This window comes from Neomonachus schauinslandi, chromosome 13, assembly GCF_002201575.2.
Source record: "Neomonachus schauinslandi chromosome 13, ASM220157v2, whole genome shotgun sequence".
NCBI lineage: Eukaryota > Metazoa > Chordata > Mammalia > Carnivora > Phocidae > Neomonachus > Neomonachus schauinslandi.
Genome location: NC_058415.1, coordinates 62,753,334 through 62,778,331, shown reverse-complemented (window position 1 = coordinate 62,778,331; position 24,998 = coordinate 62,753,334). Strand labels below are relative to the sequence as shown.

Genomic DNA, 24,998 nt, shown 5'->3' with positions numbered 1-24,998 from the left:
AAGAACAGAGCACAGGGCGTGTCACTTAGGAGTATCAGGACAAGCAGAGATCCCGAGCAGCCGGGGCCCCTCCCTCATCCTACCTTCTCCAGGCCCGCTGGATGACTGCTGCCGCCTTGTTCTTTTTGCGAAACAGCTCTTTCCTGCTTCTTTCTTTCTGGATTATCTGCAGCCGCAGCTCTACAGGGAGAAGGCCAATATTCACACTCTGCCCAGAGAGGGGACCAGGTGCTGGATCAGTCTCCTTGGATATCTGAGTGTCCTCCCACAGGGTGGATGTTCCCGACTTCCTGACTCCTGACCTCAACACCTCTGTGTTCTGTGGCAAGTCTGAGCAGATGCCTCCTGCGAGCTTGTCCTGTGTCATTTTGTTTCTTGATGTTCGATGGTGGAGAGGATTCTGCCCAGCATGGACCACCTCCCCCTTGGCACTGCCAGGCCGGCTAGAACCAGCCGGGGAGTGCCTTCCTCCTCGGAGCTCTTGAACTCGTCTTTTCTGGGAGGCACATCTGGCCTTGGGTGCTGTGTCCTGCCGCCTGCTGGGTTTCCGGGGCCCATCCTGCCGTGGAAGGCTTGCAGCTGCCCAACTGGCATCCTCTCCTTCCTCGTCTGGCCCAGCCACCCTGATACAGGAAGGCTGCTTCAAGAAGCCTTTCCCCTTGTCACACTGCTGCTCACCAACTGTCTCACCTCTGGGCTTCTCAACAGAGGAGACTCCTGGATGTCTGTTTCCATCACTGCCTTCACTGGGGCGGAAGTGGACACAGGCAGATCGGCCTTTAGACTGTTCTCTGGGTGATTCTTGGGGAGACAAGGGAAAAGGGAAAGAGTATTTATTGTTCCAAACTTGCATAGTGGGGCAGTTCTGCTCATTTGTTCACGTAAAATACTCAGACTTGTCCTAGTAGCATCACCATGATAGTAGTGATTCTAATTAGGGGGGAAAAAAACTGTTTAGCTTCTATTTCTAGCAATGGAATGTTAGATAACCTGAAACCTTCCCACTACAATGCTGACGAAAATATAATAAACATTCTTTTACAAGCACCATGGTGCCTTCAAGAAAATAAAGGAAATCCAAAAATAAAGGAGAGGCCAAAAACAAAGGGAAAACCAAAAATCAGTGTTAAGTGTGTGAGCTGATCCAGCAACCGTCTGGGCAGGTAGTAATGGTGGAGTGGGCAACAGTGGGTCTTACTAAATATCTGACTGTGTTTTAATATCCAGATAAGGACAGAAAACAAGGTCTTGCTGGCAGAAAGTTAGCTAGAACCAAGACCCTGCATGAAGCCAGGACTCTTGAGGGGTTATATCCTTTGGGAAACTTAGGCTGGGTTCTGGATGGGGGAAAGAATCTCCCTTGAGAATTTGAAACTCAAGTCCTGTGCCTCACATGGGTTTCATATTCATTTATTCTCAACCCACAGAAAAAATTAATATAAAAACCGGTCTCAAGATGGTGGTACAGGATGCTTCACTGAAGCAAACACAGTTATTATTTTGATATGGCATTCCCTCAACTCAGGCCACACAGAGGGGTCCTTCTGAAAATGACTTCACAATCCAAAATTATAAAATGCATGAGGAGACAATCTACCGTGAATGAGTTAACAGACACAATAGCAATATTAGATCAACAAGAACTTAGCTAATAGAACAGTGTATACATACACACATACCCATGCACATGAACTGATTAAACACAAAAGAATTTTAAAAATATGCGAAAAGAATAGATTTGAAAAAGAACTAAATACAACCTCTAAAATGAAACATTTCAGACTCATATGAAAAGCAATGAAAGAACTTCTGCTTCTGTAATGGCAGAATTGAGGCATACTCACCACTGAGGACAATAGAAAAGCCAAACAAAATACTAAAAACCACCCATCTGAAGGCATCAAAGAGCTAATAAGACAGAAAAATATATGGGGCCAAGATGCAGGAGAATCAACAGAGATGAGCAAGGCATTTGGGGTCATATATTCCTAGGAGAATGGAATCATCCCCTCAAGGTTTGGAGGACAAAACCTGGAGTCCAGAACCTGCTAAGAAGCATTCCTTTGGGTTGGAACCCTGGAGGGCTATATCTTAGGAGGAAAGGTGAGCTCATAGTAAATTGACCCTTGTAGGGACTGAGTGCAGCTTTGCATCATCTCAGTATTAGAAACTAGATTAAGGTTTGGATTGCTCAAACTTGGATTGCTCATGCTCCTAAATGTCTGCCAGAAGCCAATGTAAATCGGTTCTGGAGGAATTACTATCATCCTAAGTCTCATGTTATTTCTCACGTAAATTTTTATATTAAATGTCTACCACTCAATCAAAAATATGCAGGCAGATAAAGAGACAAGATAGTATTCAAGGAGTGGGGGAAACAATAAAAACAGACACACAGGTTATCCAGATAATGTGTTTTCAGAAACAAACTTTAAAATAACCATTTTACAGTGTAAAGAAGTATCTAAACTATGCTATGCTTCATGTAAGACAAAGGGGAAATAAGGAAATATACTTGTATCTGCTCATTTGTATGAAAGAAATATAGAAAGGATAAACCAGAAACTGAAGAGATTGAGTACCTACTGTGATTGGGCAGGAAAGGGGGAGAAAGAGGGAAATGGGAACTAGGTAGTGGGGTAAGGGGGAGCAATACTTCTCTGTGTATATCTTTTTGTATAGTTCTGACTCTTAGAACCATTTTAATGTTTCACATACACCATTAAAGCCCCAATTAGTTAAACGAGATACCACTACACACCCCTTAGATGGTGAAAACACAAAAAAACACTGACAACACCAAAGGCTGATAAGGATGTGCAGCAACAGGAGCTCTCATACACTGCTGGTGGGAATGTAAGATGGCACAGCCACTTTGAAAGATAGGGTGGCAGTTCCTTACAAAACTGTTCTTACCAGACGATGCAGCAATTGTTCTCTTTGTTATTTACCCAAATGGATTTAAAACTTACGTCCACCCAGAACCCTGCACGTGGATGTTTAGAGTAGCTTTATTCATGATTTCCAAAACTTGGAAGCAACCAAGATGTCCTTCAGTAGCTGAATAGATGACTAAATTGTGGTACATCCAGACAATGGAATATTATTCAGCACTAAAAAGAAATGAACTGAAAGGAAATGAAATAAAAATGAAATGAGTGCTAAACAGAAATGAGTTACCAAGCCATGGAGGATGTTCCTAAGTGAAATATTACTTCCCTTGTATGAATATTACTAGTGCATATTAGTAAGTGAAAGAAGCCAATCTGAAAAGGCTACCTATTGTATGATTCCAACTATATGACATTTTGGAAATGGGCAAAACTATGGAAGTAGTAAATGGATCAGTAGTTGCTAAGGGTTCAAGGGAGGGAAGGATACATAGGCAGAGCACAGGGGATTCTTAGGGCAATGTGATGGTTAATTTTTTTTTTTTTTTAAGGATTTTATTTATTCATTTGAGACACAGAGATACAGAGAGAGAGAGAGAGCATGAGCAGGGAGAGAGGCAGAGGGAGAAGGAGAAGCAGGCTCCCTGCTGAGCCAGGAGCCCGATGTGGGGCTCGATCCCAGGACCCTGGGATCATGACCTGAGCCGAAAGCAGATGCTTAACCATCTGAGCCACCCAGGCGCCCCAATGTGATGGTTAATTTTATGTGTCAACTTCACTGGGATAAGGGGCACCCAGAGAGCTGATAAAATATTTCTGCGTGTGTCTGTGAGGATGTCTTGGAAAGAATTTGAATTGGTAGCTGAGACAGAAGATTGCCTTCACCAATGCAGGTGGGCAACATCCAGTCTGTGGAGGGCCTCAATAGAACAAAGGTGGAGGAAGGGCAGATTCGCTCTCTTTGCTTGAGCTGGGGACAAAGCTGCCCTTAGACACAGCTGCCCAGGTGCTGCTACTTTTCAGGCTTTCAGACTTGGATCAGAACTTATACCATCAGCCCCTTCATCCCCCTGATTCTCAGGCCTTTGGACTCGGCCTCACACCATCTGCTCCCCTGGTTCTCGAGCCTTCAGATTCACTGAATCATACCACCAGCTTTCCTGGTTCTCCAGTTTGCAGGCAGCAGATCATGGGACTTCTCAACCTCCATAATCAAGTGGGCCAATTTCTAGAACAAACCTCTTTTATATATATACCCTATTAGTTCTGTTTCTCTGGAGAACCCTGACTAATACAGGCAATGAAACTCTTCTGTATGGTGCCATAATGGTGGATATGAGTCATTACACATTTGTCAAAACCTATAGAATGTGCAACACCAGGCATGAAGTCTGATATAAACTGTGGACTTTGTGTGATAAGGATGTATCAATGTAGATTCATCAATTTTAACAAACGCACCACTCTGGTATAGGATGTTGAGTTGGGGAGTATGCGTGTGTTGGGGGCCAGGAGTGTATGGAAACTCTGCACTTTCTGCTCAATTTTGCTGTAAACCTAAAACTGCTTCTATTAAAAGGAAAAAATTAAGAGGTACAAACTTCCAGTTCCAAGATAAATAAGTCACAGGGATGAAAAATAAAGCATAGGAAATATAGTCAATATTATTATAATAACGTATGGTAACAGATGGTAGCTACACTTACGGTGAGCACTGCATAATGTATAGGATTGTCCAATCACTATGTTATAAACCTGAAACTAATGTATGTAACATTGTATGTCAACCATACTTCAATAAAAAAGGGGAAAAAAAGAAAAATAATGAAGAGACTGCTGGATGATATTAGATCCTAAGTAGTGATGATAAAAATAATGTGATTTGGGTATTAATATAGATAGATCAGTTAGAAAGAATACAAAGCTAAAAATATACCCATATATAAAAATATATATAACAAAGATAGCATTTTTAATTTGTGGTGAGGAGCTGAGCTGCTTAGAGCCCCTGGATGTGAACCCAGAGAGAGATGCTGTACCCCTCCTGAAGCCACTACTCACAAAGCCCCCTGCCAGAGTTGCAGCTCCAAGGACATGGCTCATTTCCATGTATATTATTGTATATTCCATGCAGATTATTTCATTTATATGGCTAGAACAACTGCCTGTTCTCTAAAAAGAAGTCATTAGGTTCCAATATCACTATATAAAAAATTACATTTGAAATAGTAAAAATCAGAAAATATATGTGTTTATTAGATCTTAAAGTGGGAAAAACCTTTTCTTAGGTAAAACCACAAGGATAAAAATCTCAAAAGAAAAAATTAAACAAAGGGTAAACTTAAAAAAGACATTCATTATATATGATAGACAAAGGTTACTATTCTTATTATACGCTAAGCTTTTAGAAATATTAAGAAAATGAAAAACCAATACAAAAATTGACAGAGTACATCAGTGAACAATCCAGAAAATAAATACACAGAGCCAGTAAAAATATGACAAAATTCCATCCTGCTAACTAGGATTCAATAAAATCACTATTTGCCTAAATGTTCAGAGAGAGTTTTTGGTTTTTTGCTTTTGAAAGGCTGAAATAACCTTTTGTAACCTTCCTGGAATGAAATTTGGCAGGATGTTTAAAGAGCCATAAAAATTAGAGATGTACACAAAAATGTGTATGAAAGGTTATTTAGCTCATATGTCCTACAACACAGACATGATTAAACAAATCATGCTGTACTCATGATCTGATATAATACTAAGCAGCTACTAACATTTTTGTTGAAAACAAGGAGATAATGTAAGAAGACCTCAAAATAGGATGCCCACTCTTTTCTGAAATAAAAAAAAGGAAAGTTCTAGTAGATAGATTTGTACCAAAGTGATGAGTTGCTTATCTTAAGGAGGATTTTTATTTTTTCTTTGTTCTTTTCTGTTTTAAAATTATTTTGTAATGTACATTAACCACTTTTGTAATTAGGAAAACACGTCATTTTCTGTTTAAATAAAAAGTACTCCACTACAAAAAAAAAAAAAAGCCCAACAATTAAAATCAACTAGGATGTGGGAAAGAACTCAAAGTGGATTATAAATAATAACAAACAAACCTAACTGTATTACAAATGAATTAGGTAACCACACTAAAAGGTGAAGAAAAGAACTGACCTAAGTAACTTTGTAAAAACATATTTTGGCTGGATACTGTAAGGACAAAAAGAAATGTATGTGAATACTGTGCTCTAGTTAGTAAGTTTGTCTCTCACAGGGATATGGGTTAGCAATTCTGAAACTGCTTTTATGTGTATACCAGGATTCAACAAATAAGCATATATATCCTAGATGATGGGAGCCAGGTCTTCCACTGTTGGAGGAAACACTTCAAATAAAGAGAAGAAAAGATAGAATAATCGCTATGGTGTTGAATGGAATTGGAGGTATCATGGATATGAACTCATGGTGTGTGTGTGTGTGTGTGTGTGAGATACACACACACAGATAGATGCAGAAATAGTTGTAAATAATTTTTAGCTTTGTCTGCTGAAAGGACTTAGGAGCAACAGTACTCCAATCGTAATACGCCCACCTAGCACTCAGATTTTGGTTTCTAATACCATTCTTCAACAAAGGAAACCAGGGTTCTTTGGAGAAGTGGTTAATTCCAGGGCTCTGACTGGGGGAGAGATATGATGAGGTTTCATTTTGAAGAGACCAATCTGTTCACAGAGAGGAAAATGGATTAGGGGAGTCAGAGCAGATAAGTAAGACCAGTTAGTAAGCTACTACAATAGTCCAAGTTAGAGATGAAGGTAAGAAGATGTGAGTAGAATATACGGTGGTGGAGGATGAGAGGGAGAAAACGGGTTTGAAAGATGTTTAGGAAGTCAATGAGACAAGAGCTGGTGACAGGTTGGGGACGGGCAGTAAAGGAAAAGGAAATAATCATTACTCCTGCACTGAATGTTCAGACGGATGAGTACATCATTAACCAACGCACAGAGCAGGCTTACATAAAATCTTCATCAGTCCTATCTCAGATAGGTTGAGTTTGGGATGCCTTTGGGACATCCAAGTGAGGCATAAGTAAATAATTATACATAATTGGAACAAGGGAAGGAGGTCAGGGAGTCTTTGGCATACAGGTGATAACTGAATTTTCTGTGTTAGCCATTGTACACATACCAAATGTAAGGGCCCACTTACTCCCACCAGTCATACCCACTAGTTCTGGCAGCCCATATGGTGAGAAAGAAGATAACACCAGGGATGGCCCTTAAAACAGCAAGTTTCTCCTCCACTAGACTCTCCTGAAAACCACACTGACTCAAAGACAACTTTATCTCACCACCTCCCACAAGGAATCTGCTAGCAAGTCCTCTCAATTGCATCTCTCCAGTCCAGCCCTTACTCCTCGCCCTGCCACTGTGTCTTAGTGTAGGCCCTCCAAACCCATCCTCCACTCAGCCACAGTGATCCTCCTAAATATTACATCTCCTTCCTTCCCTACCTCTTGAAGAAGTAATAATTAGATTAGTTATAATAACAGCTCATATTTATAGAGTGCTTTAGGCACTGGGCTTAAATCTTTCCATGGGTTATCGCCATAATGTTCACAAATTTCTAAGACAGGCAGTATCTTTTTTTTTTTTTTTATAAATAAAGAAATGGAGGCTTAGAAGAGGTTAAGTAACTTGATCAAGATTATATAGGTAGTAAGTGATGGAGTCTAAATGTGAACCTAATTCATTTGATTCTAAAGCTTGTGCACTCAGCCATCATGCTCTCCAAGCATTGTAAACAAGGGAAGAATTACTATGAGAGAGAAGAAATCACTTACTAAGAGATGTTGTTGGGCAAACCCCTCTTTCAGGGTCTCCATTTCCTGACTTGTATTGAAAAGGTTGTACTAGATGCTTTCTAAAGACACTCAAGCTCTAACATTCTCCATTTCTAAGAGATAGGATGAAGGAGAAAAAGAAGTGACCCACATTTCCCATCTCTGGGTTCCTGCTGGTATGCCTACCCCTCAAGGTCTACACTGCATGAGCACTGATGAGTTGAAGCAGCTGTGACTCTTCTTTAGAATGTGGCCAAACAGAAAGTGGCTCGGGGTGCCCTCTGCCCAATTATGTTGGGGTTTCCCAGCAAGACTATACTAGAGAAGCTCCAGTCAATGGATATTCTTGATTCCCAAAAAATCTCCCTATTTTCCTTTGTACCCTGGCCTCTTAGGCAGGTAAATGAGGGCAAAGGCTGCCCATGAAACTGGAGCTTCTCCTCCTTATATCTGAATCAGGCTGATTGGCCTCCCTTCTATTTACTCTTCCCCAAAGTTTGGATGCTGGGTTTCTCTGAGACCCTATCTGTATATTTGAATCTGGCTCTTCCCAAAGGTCCCTATTCAGGACACCAGTGCCTGCCCTCAAAGGAATGAGGAGCTCCCCTGCTTCAGAATTATTTAGAATAGTGACTTTCAAATTTTTGACAAATCTGACATTGTGGCCCAGTATACTCATATTCATGTATGTACACACACACACATACACCCCTCTGTGCATAGACATACAATAAAATTTATTACCTTTATTATGTGCAATATACTTTGATATATTTTTTTAAGATTTTATTTACTTATTTGACAGAGAGAGAGACAGCACAAGCAGAGGGAGTGGCAGGCAGAGGGAGAGGGAAAAGCAGGTTTCCTGCTGTGCAGGGAGCCCGATGGGCTCTGTCCCAGGACCCTGGGATCATGACCTGAGCCGAAGACAGACGCTTAATGACTGAGCCACCCAGGCGCCGCTACCTTGAGATTTTCTAATATAGTCTATTTCATGAAAATTATCCTGGTCCAATCCACTAAATTCATTTTATGAGCCATACATGGCTTGAAAATCATTATAAAACCATGTCCTAGATCACCTTTAAACTAGTCTGTGGAGGGCCTCAATAGAACAAAGGTGGAGGAAGGGCAGATTCGCTCTCTTTGCTTGAGCTGGGACAAAGCTGCCCTTAGACAAAGCTGCCCAGGTGCTGCTACTTTTCAGGTTTTCAGACTTGGATCAGAACTTATACCATCAGCCCCTTCAAGTGCGGAGAGAAAGTCTAACTCGCATCAGTGTAATTAAAGGACAAAAGGATTGGTTATTAAAAACTGAAACTTAGTGGGCTTTTCAGGATGTAAGATGACTGATTATCTGAATGTGATCAGATCCACAGTAAATCTGACTGGTCTTGTAGCATAAATGCCTCAAGGTGTTTTGGAGCACTCGGGTGGCTCAGCCCCAGTTATAGTTAAGTATGGCTGGTACATAGTGTGTATACATAGTGTGGGCTCAAAAACATATCTGTTGAATGAATGCATTGCATGAGTGATTTAGTGAACTGAGTGGAAGCAAAGCTTTGCCGTAAAATGGAACTCTGTTACAGAAAACATGAGTACACCTAATGAATACATTTCATGTCTTTTTTTTTTTTTTCTAAGATTGATTCATTTATTTTAGAGAGAGAGAGGGAGAGCAAGCACAGGGAGGGGCAGAGGGAGAGGGAGAGAGAAACTTTAGCAGACTCCTCCCAGAGCTCAGAGCTCAAACCTCTGGTTTGAAGATGTTTCTCTATCCCCTTGAATCTGGGCTGGCCTTGTGAACTGCTCTGATCAACAGAATGTGGTACAAGTGATAGGAAAGTTTTGAAGCCTAGGCCTCAAGGGAACTTGTCACTTCTGGCTTTCTCTCTCTCAGAGCACTGCCCTGAGAACAACATGCAAGGAAGATGGTCTAACCTCCTGGAGGATGCAAGGTCATGTAGAAGAGATCTGAGACACCTCGGCCAATAGCCAGCACCAATGGCCACACGTGTAAAGGAAGCCATCTTGGACTTTCTAGTTCCATCGGCCACATGAGTGAGCCCACGTGACCTAAGAGAGGAACTGCTCAGACAACCCACAGAATTGTGAGAAATAAGAAGTCGTTGTTTTAAGCCACTTAGTTTTGGGGGTAATTTGTTACGTCACTAGAGAGAAACAACACAGAAACCAATAAGCTAAAAATGAGAGGTGCTGGCCTAACAAAACCCATAGCTTTGACTTAGGGACTGATGAGTGAACAGAAGCTGGGAAGGCAATAAAGAGACTATTACAAAAGGCTGAGAGAGCAGAGAGGAAATTGCTATTGGAGTTTGGAGAATGGTCAATGGTATTATTCAGTGACAGAATAATTGGCAAAATGGGCAAAAGTTACCTGCAGTAACTCAGAAGACAGAAAACTTATCTAATGAATTTGTAGGTATGGATTAGGAGAGTTCCAGGGGCAATAACTGAAGAAAATATCAACCAGCTTTTTTAGCTGCATGAGATAAGGTGTGGGTAGAAAGAAGTAAAATTAGGAAAGAACTGCTCAGTTTATAAGCAGAATCTAGAGGAAATACAAAGAGCCTAAAATGTGCCAGGTTAGCAAAGAAAGCTGTTTCGCATATTCATTCTTTTCAGCCAATGAAAGAATCTCTTAGTAAACTATGACTTAAGGATAAAGATCATATCAGGAGTATTACTGTTCAACCCTTTATTAAGACCTCAAAAATATCTAAGATGGTACATTGTAAGGCACTGTAAGCTACACAAAAGAACATCTAAGAACTTCAAGGGCATTTTCCCACAGTAGCCTGAGCCACCCAAAGTAGAGAGAGGCCTGTTTGAGAAATAATTATGGATGTAGTTTTGGAACATGGAGTGAATCCAATCAGATTCATAGGGAACCCACGAAATTTTTTTAAAGATTTTATTTATTTATTTGAGAGAGAAAGAAGCAGAGCACACGAGCAGAGGGAGGGGCAGAGGGAGAGGGAGAATCCCAAGCAGACTCCTCGCTGAGCATGGAGCCTGATGCGGGGCTCAATCCCATGACCCTGAGATTATGACCTCAGCCAAAATCAGGAGTCAGATGCTTAACTGACTTAGCCACCCAGGTGCCCCTGAAATCCATGAAATTTCTGAGGTAATTGTATCACAAAGAGTATCACTAGCTTGAACTGCTGAGGCAGTTCAAAACTAACAGGAGCCTCTGGAACCTCAACTTCCTATAGGCAGGAAACAGGCTGAAGAAAGCTGCAAATGTCCACTATGTCTTATGGGAAAGGAAGATGTCTCAGAGAGCAGAACCAAGAACCCAGGTGGCAAAGCCAAGAGCCAAGGAGAATAATGGAATGGGAAACCACACACAGGGGTAAAACCATACCCTAATCAAGGAACATTCCATACTTCTATTACTGCTAATGTGTAACCAGTTGGCTTTCAGAATTGTTATGGACTAGTGACTTGTATGTGCCTCTTATTTCTCCCCTTTTGAACAAAGGTGTCTACTGTGGTTATTCTGTTCCTGCCTCACCATTGCTTGTTGGGTGTGGAGAGGGGTTGATAACATGTGTTTTTGGTTGGCTAGTCCCTGAACTGGAAAGATTCACATCTGGGGAATCTCTTTATTTATTTATTTATTTTATTTTATTTTATTTTATTTTTAAATTTATTTGACACAGAGAGGGAGAGCACACATAGAGGGAGCAGTGGGCAGAGGGAGAGGGAGAAGCAGGCTTTCTACCGATGCGGGGCTCGATCCCAGGACCCTGGGATTATGACCTGCGCCAAAGGCAGATGCTTAACTAACTGAGACACCCAGGTGCCCCACACCTGGGGAAGTTTGACAACATCTGGACATGACATAGGTCTCAAGATCCCAAACTTCAAGCTTGATGTGATAACTGAGATGACATTTTGGGGTCCTGAGATAATTATGAGAATATTGTGCATGTGGGAGGAATGTGAATAATCTGTGACCAAAAAGGAACTGTGATAGATTCTTTAATAGTAAAAAATTGCTCCCATCCTAGTATGCACAAAAGTAGAGTATATTTCTCCATATCATTTAGTCTGGGCTGGGCATATAACTTGCTTTGACCAATAGAATGTAGCATGCACATTCTGGAGCCTATTCCACGAGAGGTCTTGTGGCTTCTGCCTTTGCTTTCTTAGAATGATGCCCTGAGACTACTGTGTAGGGAGGCCAGTCTAGCCTAATGGAGGATGAAAGGCCATATAAAGCAGAGTCAAGGAATCCCAGCTCATAGCCAGTATCAACTGCCAGACATTTAAGTCAGTCTATCGTAGACCATCCACTTCAACTGACCTTCCACCTGCATGTAGCCACATGAAAGAGAACGGGTAAAACTGTAGAGGAACTGCCCAGCCGGCCCACAGAATCATGAGAAATAATAAATTGTTGTTCTAAGCCACTTAGTTTCAGTGTAGTTTTTGTTTTTGTTTTTTGTTTGTTTTTTACATAGCAGCATATAATGGAAACAACTCTGATCTTATGCGGATCTTGTAATCTATTGGGAAAAACAGACAAGCCAGTAATAACAGTAAAAGGTGATGATCTTCCTAATATGGAAGTACAGAAGACCTATGGGAACACATAGCAGGAAGATGAAGCCTTGTTTCGTGGGGAGGGATGGATGTGTAGAGGAAGTAACATTCATCCCGAGATCAGAAAAATAAGAGGCACTTTTATCCATATGAATGGGGGAGTGTAATATGCAGTGACCTCAAGCTAAGAAAGAATTTGAGGAAATTCGATGTGGTTGTTACATCACGGGAGTCTAGTTAACACTAGCTGAATGAATAAATGAATGAGTATATAACAAAGCATCAGACCTCCTTAAGGTATACATTGCTGATGCATTACCACTGTAAAGTGGGTTATGGAATTACATTCTGGATATGTTTGTGGCCGTTCACGTGTACTTTTATGTAGCTGTTCTTGGCTAGATCATCAGTGTGGTTTAATAACAGTAGTTACTGAAGACCTAGTACAAGTCAAGGGCTGTAATAAGATTCTACATTAATTATTTGATTTCTCTTCATAACTGCCTTGCAGGGTAGAGAGTATGCACTCATTTTTTTCTTATTTGAAAATGAAATATAGTTGACACAACGTTACATTAGTTTTAGGCATACAGCATCGTAATTTTGTTACGCTGTGCTCACACAGGTATAGCTACCATCTATCATCAGAGGCACTATGATAATACCCTTAACTGTATTCCCTGCACTGTACCTTCCTTCCCCGTGATTTGTTCATTCCATAACTGAAACCCATACTTCCCACACCCCTTCACCCATTCCGCCCATTGTCCCACTCCCCTCCTCTCTGGCAACCATCAGTTTGTTCTCTGTATTTATGAATCTATTTCTGCTTGTTTGTTCATTTGTTGTTTTTTGAGTATTCCTTCCCCCACCCCATTTTATGGGTAAGGAAATTAAGGTTCAGAGAGAGAGAATGAATTGTCCAAGCCCTGAATTGGGTCACCATGAGATTTCATAGACTCTTTCTGGGGTCCAAAAGGTCAAAACTATTTTTATAATACTTCTAAGACATTATTTGCCTTTTTCACTATGTTGACCTTTGCACTTAGAGTTCTGGAGGGCTCTCACTGTTCCTTAATTTGTAAGAATGGCTCAATATGCTTTAATTGCTCTGGGCAAATGATAAAATTTATGCAGAATATCTGTTTTCCTTCTGGGAGTCTCGAGTTGTAGTATATGCTAGGTAGAGGATACTTATGTAACTGACCCCAATAAAAATCCTGGAGTCCTAAGTTTAGGTGTGTTTTCCTGGTAGAAAAAAGGCTAACTAGTTGTTACAATTCATTGCTGGAGATGTCCACAATAGCCAAACTATGGAAAGAGCCTAGATGTCCATCAACAGATGAATGGATAAAGATGTGGTATATATATACAATGGAATATTATGCAGCCATCAGAAAGAGAAATCTTGCCATTTGCAACGACGTGGATGGAACTAAAGGGTATTATGCTAAGTGAAATCAGTCAATCAGAGAAAGACAAGTATCATATGATCTCACTGATATGAGTATTTTGAGAAACAAGGCAGAGGATCATAGGGGAAGGGAGGGAAAAATGAAACAAGATGAAACCAGAGAAGGAGACAAACCATAAGAGACTCTTAATTTCAGGAAGCAAATTGAGGGTTGCTGGAGTGGATGGGGTGTGGGAGGGATGGGGTGGCTGGGTGATGGACACTGGGGAGGGTATGTGCTATGGTGAGAGCTGTGAATTGTGTAAGACTGATGAATCACAGACCTGTACCCCTGAAACAAATAATATATTATATGTTAATAAAAAAATAAAGCAAAAGAAATGGGAAAAAAAAATCATTGCTGGAGGAATTCATCATGTCTTGTGTGATTCCACTGGGAGAAGACTATTGGAAATTTGCACCTGGTTTCTTCCAGACTTTGCTCCATGTGCCTCTTCCCTTTGTTGATCTTGATTTGTATCCCTTTGTTATAAAAGATCCTAGCTGTGAATACAAATATATGCTGAGTCTTGTGAGTACTCTTAGCAAATTACTAAACTTTCCGGGGGGGGAGTCTTGGGGATCCCCAACATACTAAGCAAAATCCAAATAGGATAAACTCCAAGGATCCATACCAAGACACATCATGTTAAACTGAAAACCAAAGATACAGAAAAATCTTGAAAGCAGCCAGAGAGCAGTGACATGTTATGTAGAAACATTACCGAGGAACACCAATTTGATCAACAGTGGATTTCTTGTCTGAAACCATGGAAGCCAGAAGTGGCACAGCCTCTTTCAAGTGTGGGAAGGAAAGACCTGCTAAGTGTGCATTCTGGATCTGGTTTATCAACTCTTCAGGAATGAAATCAAAACATTCTCAGGCAGGGACGCCTGGGTGGCTCAGTCAGTTAAGCGTCTGCCTTCGGCTCAGATCAGGATCCCAGGGTCCTGGGATCGAGCCCCACAACGGGCTCCCTGCTCAGCGGGAAGCCTGCTTCTCCCTCTCCTACTCCCCCTGCTTGTGTTCCCTCTCTCGCTGTGTCTCTCTCTGTCAAATAAATAAATAAATAAAATCTTTAAAAAACAAAACAAAACAAACCAGGGATGAGAACCAGAGGAAATAAATAGAAATAAATAATAAAATGGCAGTCTTCGGTGCTGACATAATTACCTTAAATGTAAATGGACTAAATACACCAATCAAGAGAGCCCACAGTCCGTGGGTCGGCATCAAGTAACAAAGGCAATACACGTACCGTTTGGCTTTTTGGGGTCTGTTCCCTGCACATCTGGGCAAAGATGCTGCTCCCTCTGGGGGGCTCTGCCTGGAGATCCTCCACAGGCTCTCCCCTCAGGGTCCTGGGCTGTGTCGCTGGTGGGAGGCTGTTTGCTGGGGGCCCGGCTCTGCCCGTGGGGCTCAGCCTGGGTGTTGAGCAGACAGGGAAGGGCTTGGGGTCTGCAGGAATCTGGGCTCAGCCTTCCCTTCTGCTGTTCTGCCTCCCTTCGTTTGTTTTCTTCCTCTCGCTTCCTGGAAGCAAAGCCAAGGAGGCAGAGGAAAAAATTAAAAGACTGTTACCCAGTCAAATGTTCCTGAGTGAGATTTAAATGTTATGAGGAGCTACCACATCACAGGAGGGGCTTGGAAATTCACAGTTTCCACAATTTCACAATTTTTGGTCTTTTCTCCAGACCTTATAGCTCAAAAGATGATGGAGCTGAAAACAATTTTACAGATCAGACTTTGCCCAGTTGGGACACACATGATGGAAAACTCTATGTTTGTGAGACAGGACACAATCCTAAGGTGTTGTGTGCCCAAGCCTGTGTGGGATCCCTGCAGCTACACGCCTTTTTCTCCTATTCCAGAAAGCACATCAGAATGCGACTGAGCATGCCAGTCACAGGGATAACCTTTAATCTTCTCTATTTATTAAAAAAGACCATGGCAAGCCTTATGATTTATATGAAACAATTACTTACAAAGCACCTCACGGCGGATAATAACACGCCTGTGAGTTGCAACACGGCTAATGAGGCAAACCCACTCATTTTGTAGATGAGGTCCAGAAGGTAGGATGATTTTCAAAAAGTCATACACAAGTCCTGGTGGCGAGACTGGTCCCTGTGGAGAGCAACAGTCCGTTGCTGGCCAGGGAGCTGGCCAGGCGGGGCCGGGCCGAGGAATGAGTGGCAGCGGGAGGAGGAGGGGGATGGGTCTGGGGCAGCCCAGCTCCAGAAAGGAGCAAGTTGCTTGAGGATGAAGGGGCTGAGTTCAGGACAAGATTGACCAATAGCATTAATTGCTAGGGATTTCCAAGGGAAAGAAAGGGGGAAGAAAAAGAACATTTACTGAGCCTCTCCTGTGCTGGGCCCCGAGGGTCACAGGGTACACCCCTCCCTGGAGGAAACTTGATTTCGGAGGAGACAGCTAGGAAAAAAGGACCTAACAAACGATGGGAGAAATGTTATACTTGTGAGCTTGCACAGAGCGGGTAGTGATTAATATTGTCTGGAGGAGTCCAGAAGCTCCCAGCTGCTGATTCTCAAAGATGTGGAGAGGTTTTCCAGGCAGATGCGGTGGGAATGAGGACCTCAGTGTGGGGAGCAGTTTGGGCAAAGGCACGGGGCATGGGAAAACGGGGTCTGTTTGCCTCCTATCTTCGAACAGTGCTTGCTGTACACAGCAGGCGCCCCATGCGTACCCCATGCACACGTGCAGCTCAGGCGACCCAGTTACCGTGCAGGAAGAGAATCAGGGGGCCACATAAAGTTTCGGCTTAAAGTAGAATGATCAGGGCCGTAGTGGAGAGAAGCCCACACTGGGAAGTATAAGAACTTTTCTATTCCTGCCCCTGCCAAGAACTACAAAATGATACCGAGCCAATTACTTTCCTGTTGGAGACTCAGTTTCCCCAGGTCTAACACTTTTATGATAGTTTATAACCTGGAATTGATTTAGGGGTCTGTTTGGAAGCCAGATGTCTTTATAAAATCTGGGGTATCCTTTGTAACGAGATAGGTTTCTTTTATTGTAATAGCTGGTATCAGAGTCCCTCTTGCGGGGGGCAGGGGGGGGGCTTGTTTAGAAAAACATTTTAATCAGCTTGGGAAAAGAATGGAAGGCTGATAGCTGGTGAGACCTTCAGGGCCTATGTGGCGATTGGCCCTGAGGAGGGGAAGGCTGCTCCTGACGAAAAGGGAATGTGTTTGAAGCTCCTGACAGGGAGAGAAGAGATGAAAGAACCAGAAAGAAAGGAGGGGGAAGAAAGAGAAGAGGAAAGGCTGGGTATTGTGTATAGCGAGGGCCAGGCCAAAGAGAACCCTCCATGGGGAGCTAATGGACAAGGACTTTAGGTCTGTGCTCCTCACACTTTAACAAACAGAGTCTCCTGAAATCTTGTTAAAATCTAGATTTTGATTTAGCAAGTGTGGGGTGGGGCTCAAGATTCTGCATTTCTTTCCTTTTTTTTTTTTTTTAAGATTTTATTTATTTATTTGAGAGAGAGAGAGTGAGAGAGAGCATGAGAGGGGAGAGGGTCAGAGGGAGAAGCAGACTCCCCACTGAGCGGGGAGCCCGATGTGGGACTCGATCCTGGTACTCCAGGATCATGACCTGAGCCAAAGGCAGTCGCTTAACCAACTGAGCCAGCCAGGTGCCCAGGATTCTGCATTTCTAACAAGCACCCAGGTTATAGAGGTGTTGCTGGTCCTCTGAACCACCTTGAGTCGTAAGGCTTAAGACAAAAGAAAAGTTTCATATGGACTGTTTTTTGTTTTGTTTTGTTTTTTAGAGAGAGTGGGTGCAGGGAGGGGGGCACAGAGGGAGAGAGAGAAAGAATCTTAAGCAGGCTCCACCCTCAATGCGGGGCTAGATCTTGAGACCCTGAGATCATGACCCGAGCTGATACCGAGTCGGGACGCTTAACCGATTGAGCCACCCAGGTGCTCTTCATATGGACCATTAACTATACCATGAAGGGATATGAAATGCAATTCTCCTCAATGACACCAACTTTTGGTAAGGTCTACCAGGCTCCTACGTGCTTTTTTATAAGCAACCTGACAAGCTGCAGAGCTAAGATACCAGACGGGGAAGCAATAAACAAGAGTGAGGCAGAGACCCTAAGCCTCTAAGAAGTCAGAGAATTCAGATTTTCACAGGCTGTGTGATTTGAGGCAATGTTTATTTAGATGTCAAGGGACAGAGAAGACCCAGGTGACATATATCTAGGTTACACTTTGATATAAAGCCTTGTCAACCTAACTTCCCCTTCGGAAGGTCTTTTGTCCCGTGGTGAAGCTCCTGATCTGGGGCCCAAGCTTGCTTATCTCATCATTTCCCACTAAGTCCCATTCCTAGCAAGAGTGGCCAGATGGGTTGTGCTAAGTCCGGTTTCATCTGACTCTGGTTTTGTTACACACTTTGCCAAGTGCTGACACCTGAGCGTGCAGCCCTGCAATCGACAGGCTGGCTGGACAGCCTGTCATCATCAGTGCCTGAGAGTCATATGGAGGCTAGCAGGTGCCATTTCAGTGTGAGCTGTCTGGGAGAAGGCTGCTTTTCGGAAGAAGGTGGAAGCATCTGGGTGGCTGAAGTGCCGCTAATTGATGGAACAGCCTTGCTCCTGGCAGGCAGGGGGATGGCTGCTCTTTTTATGAGCACTGATGAAGAGAACTGCTCTAAGAGAATATTGGTCCTTCAGACAGACACACACGTGCAGTTGTCTGGCTTGGCATCTACATGGATCTCGCTGCCATTAAGAAGGGCTCAGAGGTGATAAATTAGACTTTGTTATTCGAGTGGTCATTTCTCTCTCTTTTGGGAACCCAAACAGCTTTCCTTTTCAATTCCAAGAAGCCGCTTCCAATCAAGTCCTGGGCAAACCCTGTTACTGCAGACCTTTCTGGGCCTCCAACAGAGGCAGCTATAGGACCAATAGGGCATCCAGCCGTTTAGAGTGATCAGGATGTCCACGGAGCAAGGGCGCTCTGTCTTCTGAAGGCTTCGTTGGAAGGGGAAATTTGCAGGAAGGTGTTTTTTTCAGTTTGGTAGAACTAAGTAAAGCAGATTTGGAAGGAAGAATGTAATGATCAGAATATATACTAGATCCCATGAATAGAAATAAATTAGTGTTTAAAAAATTGATGCATTTTAAAAAAACTTTGGGCGGCCCATGGCCCACAACTGTGCAGTTCTCCAGAGCTATGTCTCTTGATATAAAAGTAGTGACTGTTGGGCGCCTGGGTGGCTCAGTTGGTTAAGCGACTGCCTTCGGCTCAGGTCATGATCCTGGGGTCCCGGGATCGAGTCCCGCATCGGGCTCCCTGCTCAGTGAGGATTCTGCTTCTCCCTCTGACCCCCCCCCCATGCTCTCTCTCTCTCTCATTCTCTCTCTCTCAAATAAATAAATAAAATCTTTAAAAAAAAAAAAGTAGTGATCGTTGCGGAAAAGCGGGTGGGATTAGAACCGGGACTATGCATAACCTGCATCCTATTTACATATTGCTGCCTTAAAACAACAGGAACACACACACACACACACCCGTGTGCGCTACAGCCCAAGAGCAGAACGTGAGCCTATGTGTATGTGTCCCTGGGGAATAAGGTCCAGCTCCACTGCTCGTGATGTGAGTACAAAGGAATCTCAATTTACTCATTTTTATTTGGTAGATAAGGAAACTGAGACAAAGAGGTAAGTGACTTAGCCATGACTACATGGTAAAGTACAGACAGCTGAGCTAGACCTCAGCTCTTCATCCTTCCCTGTACAATTGACCTCAGTGACAGAGTTGTTTTTTAAAACTTCACTTAATATTGGGCGCCTGGGTGGCTCAGTTGGTTAAGCGACTGCCTTCGGCTCAGGTCATGATCCCAGGGTTCTGGGATCGAGTCCCACATCAGGCTCCCAGCTCAGCAGGAAGCCTGCTTCTCCCTCTCCCACTCCCGCAGCTTGTGTTCCTGCTCTCGCTGTCTCTGTCTCTGTCAAATAAATAAATAAAATCTTTAAAAAAAAAAAATTTCACTTAATATTTTTCTATCATTTAAAAAATGAATTGGGTCAGGGGCGCCTGGGTGGCTCAGTTGGCTAAGTGTCCGACTCTTGATTTTGGCTCAGATCATGATCTTGGCTCAGGTCATAATCTCAGGGTCATGAGACTGAGCCCCACATTGGGCTCTGCGCTGGGCATGCAGCCTGCTTGGGATTCTCCCTCTTCCTCTGCCCCTACTCCCCCCCCACCTCCACCTCCACTTCTAAAAAAAAAAAGAAAGAAAGAAAGAAAGAATGAGTTCGGTCATATGAAGAAACTGGTAATAGTACTTCAGAGTAGCCATTAACAGCATTTCAAACGCTTTGGAGGTAGCTTTTAGTTCTAAACTCTTAGACTCAGTAATTGTCCTGAAATTTAAGTGTTTTTTCTCCAACTAATTTCCTACAGAATGTTGAAGACCTAGTAATCTTCATGGGGGTTATGTTATAAACTTGACCTATTTTTGTCAAGTTTGGAAACAAATGCCAGAGAAAGAATCAATGCTGTTCTAGTTTATATGAAAAATTAAAGAGAAAAAAAAAAATCCTGTCTATGCACAGCAAGTAACATTTTAGCAGGAAATTTCCTAACATGGTGCAATCTTAATGCATAAAATAGTCCTGCCTTGTCCTCTCTTTTTTTCTATTATCTTAAGGGAAATTGACCAGACAACAGTTTTTGATGGGCTGCCAATTAGTCTGGTTTGTACTGTCTTGTCTTTTTTTTTTTTTCTTTTTTTTAAAGATTTTTATTAGACAGGGAGAGAGTATAAGCAGGGGGAGCGGCAGGCAGAGGGAGAGGGAGAAGAAGGCTCCCTACTCAGCAGGGAGCCCTATGTGAGGCTCGATCCCAGGAGTCTGGGATCATGACCTGAGCCGAAGGCAGATGCTTAACCGTCTGAGCCACCCAGGTACCCCCCCTTTTTTTTTTTTTTTAAAGATTTTTTATTTTTTTATGTTACTCTCTTTTCTGGAACAAGGTTTGCATCTCTGCAGAGGATCACAGTATAAAAAAGTGAGAAAGTCAACCGAAGATGAGGTCCTTGACAATGTCCATTTCAGGTCCTGTGCATCACAGAGCAAAGAAAGCCTCCAAACTGTGGGCTGAAGGAACGGGGTGTATTACCCTAGGGAGAAAAGATGTAAGGGCCACACTGCTCTTGCAGATCCCTGAAGGGTCACCAGGAGGCAGCGATGTGGCCTGGGGTCCCCCAAAAACCAGACCTAAGTCCCAAGGATGGGGATTTCTATAAATGAGCAGCCTAGATGACAACTGCAGAAATGGGTCAATAAGAAACTCAGTGATCAAAAGTTTGCTTGGGGGAGCCTGGGTGGCTCAGTTGGTTGGGTGTCTGCCTTCTGCTTGGGTCATGATCCCAGGGTCCTGGGACTGAATCCTGTGTCCCACTCCCTGCTCAGTGGGGAGTCTGCTTCTCCCTTTGCCCCTCCCTACCACTCATGCTCTCTCTCTCTCTCACAAAAATAAATAAATAAAATCTTTAAAAAAAAGGTCTGCTTGATGTGCAGTCAGATCAAGGGCCATAATTTATTTATTTATTTTATTTATTTATTTATTTTTAAAGATTTTATTTATTTATTTGAGAGAGAGAGAATGAGAGACAGAGAGCATGAGAGGGAGGAGGGTCAGAGGGAGAAGCAGACTCCCTGCCGAGCAGGGAGCCCGATGTGGGACTCGATCCCGGGACTCCAGGATCATGACCTGAGCCGAAGGCAGTCGCTTAACCAACTGAGCCACCCAGGCGCCCCTCAAGGGCCATAATTTAAATGACCTGAACATCCAGTGGCTTCAGCATCTCAGGACTGGGTGTGTTTGTTTGCACAATGTAGCACAGACCTGCCCCTGGGCCTGGACAGTGAGTGTCCCGGAAGGTGATGCTGTTTTCGACTCTCCGATGTGGCTTCCATAGAGAGTTGTATTTGCCCAGTTTTGATAAGAAGAAATTAATTCTGTCAGAGACTGCAGAAAGAAGCAGGCTCTTTCCCATTGCAGAGGAGTATTCAAGTTACAATTGCAAGGAAAGCAGGACCTCAGAGAGATTTGAAAGATGGGATTAAAATGGCTCTCATAGAAAAGGGAAGTCTACTTAGCAGGTCCTGTTGTTGTACCAATTTCACTGGGCTTTGCCCTCATGGCATTCTTTTTTTTTTTTAAGATTTTATTTATTTATTTGAGAGAGAGAGAATGAGAGACAGAGAGCATGAGAGGGAGGAGGGTCAGAGGGAGAAGCAGACTCCCTGCCGAGCAGGGAGCCCGATGCGGGACTCGATCCCGGGACTCCAGGATCATGACCTGAGCCGAAGACAGTCGCTTAACCAACTGAGCCACCCAGGCGCCCCTGCCCTCGTGACATTCTTGTTTATAGTCTTGGTGTAGGCTTGGAACCAACTAATTTTCTTACTTTTCTCAAAAATGTAGGAGGAACTTGGTGCACTCCGCCATGTTAGTTAACTCTGAGAGTAATAGGAAGATTTTTTATTAAACTGTGTTGCAGAATGGATGATGGTGGCTTGGCACCACTCTTTCAACAATTCCTGGAAACAATACTGGAACAACTGAAGGAGCACTGTGGTAAGAGAAAAACTGACTAGGGGCCTGGTTCTGGTTACACTTACGGGCAGAAGTAAAAGAAAATAAAAAATTTAAAAAAAGAAGCAGGGCTGTTCCATGCTGGCCTATCAAGATGGGGGCTAGCAGCTGGAGACAGCCTCCAGCGTAAGTATGGCTGGTAGGAACCCTGGCTTAGGGTAGGGCTGAGATTCCTGCGCCGTCTTTCTCCTTTACTAGTTGTGATTTCAGGAAAGTTAAGCTCTGTGAAACCCCATCGGTGAAATGAGATTAAGGATAATTAGTTGCCCTGTTTACCTTACCAAATGATTGGGTAGATTTAATGAATTAACACGTAAGAACTCTGTAAGCTGTAAAGCACTATATGAATATAATTGATCACTATTACTTTTATGTAAAGCTGTTAAGATAAAGCTTCCCTGTGACAGAATCTGGTTAGAAGTGAAGAAATCAATGTTTGGCATGAGTGCCATGCAGTCGAAGAGCTAAAGGGCTGGGTCTAAAGATACTTTCAGAAATGCTCACTGTTGAAACCACACAACTCCCTTTTCTGTGAGAGCCATTTTATTATTATTATTTTTAAGATTTTATTTATTTATTTGAGAGAGAGCATGAGTGGGGTTAGGAGCAGAGGAAGAGGGAGGCGGAGAATCAGACTCCCTGCGGAGCAGGGAGCCCGCCATGGGACTCGATCCCAGGACCCTGAGATCATGACCTGAGCCGAAGGCAGATGCTTCACGACTGAGCCACCCAGGCGCCCTGTGAGAGCCATTTTCATCATATCTCTCCGACCTGTTGTAGGTCCTGCATTCATGGCCATGGAAACTCACATACTGCACTGGAATGGGAAAGAGCCTGCTTGTTTCTGCAGGGTCTGACAGAATTTTCTTCTTCTCAAAACTGGGCATATACAACTCTCTATGGAAGCCACATAGCGGGGTCTCATGTTCAAGTAAATGCAGTGGTGAAGCTTTTGCTCTTATCCCTCTTTTAAAAATCAGAATAAAGAACTATCATAAACCTGTCAAATGGTAATTTGCTCATGATAAATATGGAGGGAGCTAGGAAGCCAAATGCACAAATCTAGAAGCACCAGTGTGTGTTGTGAGGATAAATGGAACATAAATGCATTTCCTGCCTGAGTAAGGCAAACAAATTGAAGTGGTACACTTACAGAGATTCACGGAATTGAAGGGGACCAAAGAGAGTATGTGGCCCAAGCCTCCCACTTGGCTGAGGGGGAAAACTAAGGCCTAGAATGAAAAATGATTCCTGTAAGGTTTCATACTCATTGTAGGGGCAGTGACTGAACATTTATGATTAAATGCTTATTAAACATCAGGTATTTTAAGACATTGGAGATATGGAGACACACAATATAACCCCTGTTCCCAAGGAATTGACAATCTCGCGGGGAGTCAGACCCATTTACTCCCACAGATAGTTCTGAATGTGATGGGTTCTAGATGTGATAGGGACTAACATAGAGGTATCTACACAGAGCTATGGGGGATGTGGGAGGCAGTCACTACAGTGGAAGAAAAAAAAACCACCTAGAAAGAATGTCAAAATGAGAAAGAGGGAACTGAGGGGTTGGTTTAGGCAGAGGCCAGAGCAAGGACATGCAATCTAGCTCTCACAGAATCTTTGACTCAGAAGAGATCTCAAGGACTAGTTCTTTATATAATTTTTAAAAATCCCTTGTATACTATCCTGGAGAGATGAAAATTCCATTTTGGCTGGAACATTTCCAGTGAGAGGAAACTGATTATCTCACAAGACAGAAAAGGTTCTGCTCTAACCTTTTCAGTTGGTATTGCGCCGTACGTAGAGGGGCCGTGAGATTCTGTCTCTTTATTGTCGCTGAATAACAGGCTGAGGAATATCTGGGCTCTGACTTCCTCTCGAGGGAATAAGAAAATGTCATGTGTCTTAGAACCTTTGACTTATAGAATGTTAGAGCTGGGCAGGTGGGGGAGCTCAGATATCATTTAGTCAAATGATTTTTAAAAATCTCTTTGTGACTCATGGACCTTCTTTGAGATTGTGATAAAAAATATATAGATCTTCACTGCCCAAAATGTACATATGTTCATGACATACAAACCACTGCATTTAGTTTCAGGGTATTCATGGGGCCCCAAAGACCATCCTGGATTTAAAAATCTTTTCATCTTATTAATGGGAAACTGAGGCTTGGAGAAGTGGGATGGCATGGAGTAGAATCATGGGAGTGGTACCCCATGGGTCAGACTGCAGTATGAGCAGAAGAGTCAGGCCCCTGGGTCAACCCTGCAGAAACTCAATGACAGTTCAGGGAAACGGGCTGCAACTGGATCTGTTATGAAGAGAAAAGGAAACTTGGGGTAGGAGTGGGGGTGCCCACTCTAATGATCGGAAAGTTGGTTTATGGAAAAGAGTTTAGATTTTTCTCTTTTGCTTCAAGGGGTATCTCAAGACCAAAAGGTAGAAAAGAACTTCTGCCAGATAGAACTGTCCGTGACTGGAATGCGCTGCCTGAATACTCTGTCACTCGACTTTCTGAGGACGCAGAACAACCTCCTTAGAAGGGACTGTGGCATCACAAGAGTTTGAACTGGGTGACCCAAACTGGACTTGATTA

At 43.0% G+C, this 24,998-nt stretch overlaps 1 protein-coding gene across 1 annotated transcript in view; it reads right to left on the bottom strand.

The window, feature by feature from the left end:
* INVS (inversin) overlaps positions 1–24,998 on the bottom strand; it is a 160,858-nt gene that overhangs the window by 16,030 nt on the left and 119,830 nt on the right. Inside the window, 2 exon segments of the mRNA XM_021691333.2 lie at positions 84–801; positions 15,016–15,287. Of these exon segments, the coding sequence (XP_021547008.2) occupies positions 84–801; positions 15,016–15,287 (990 nt within the window).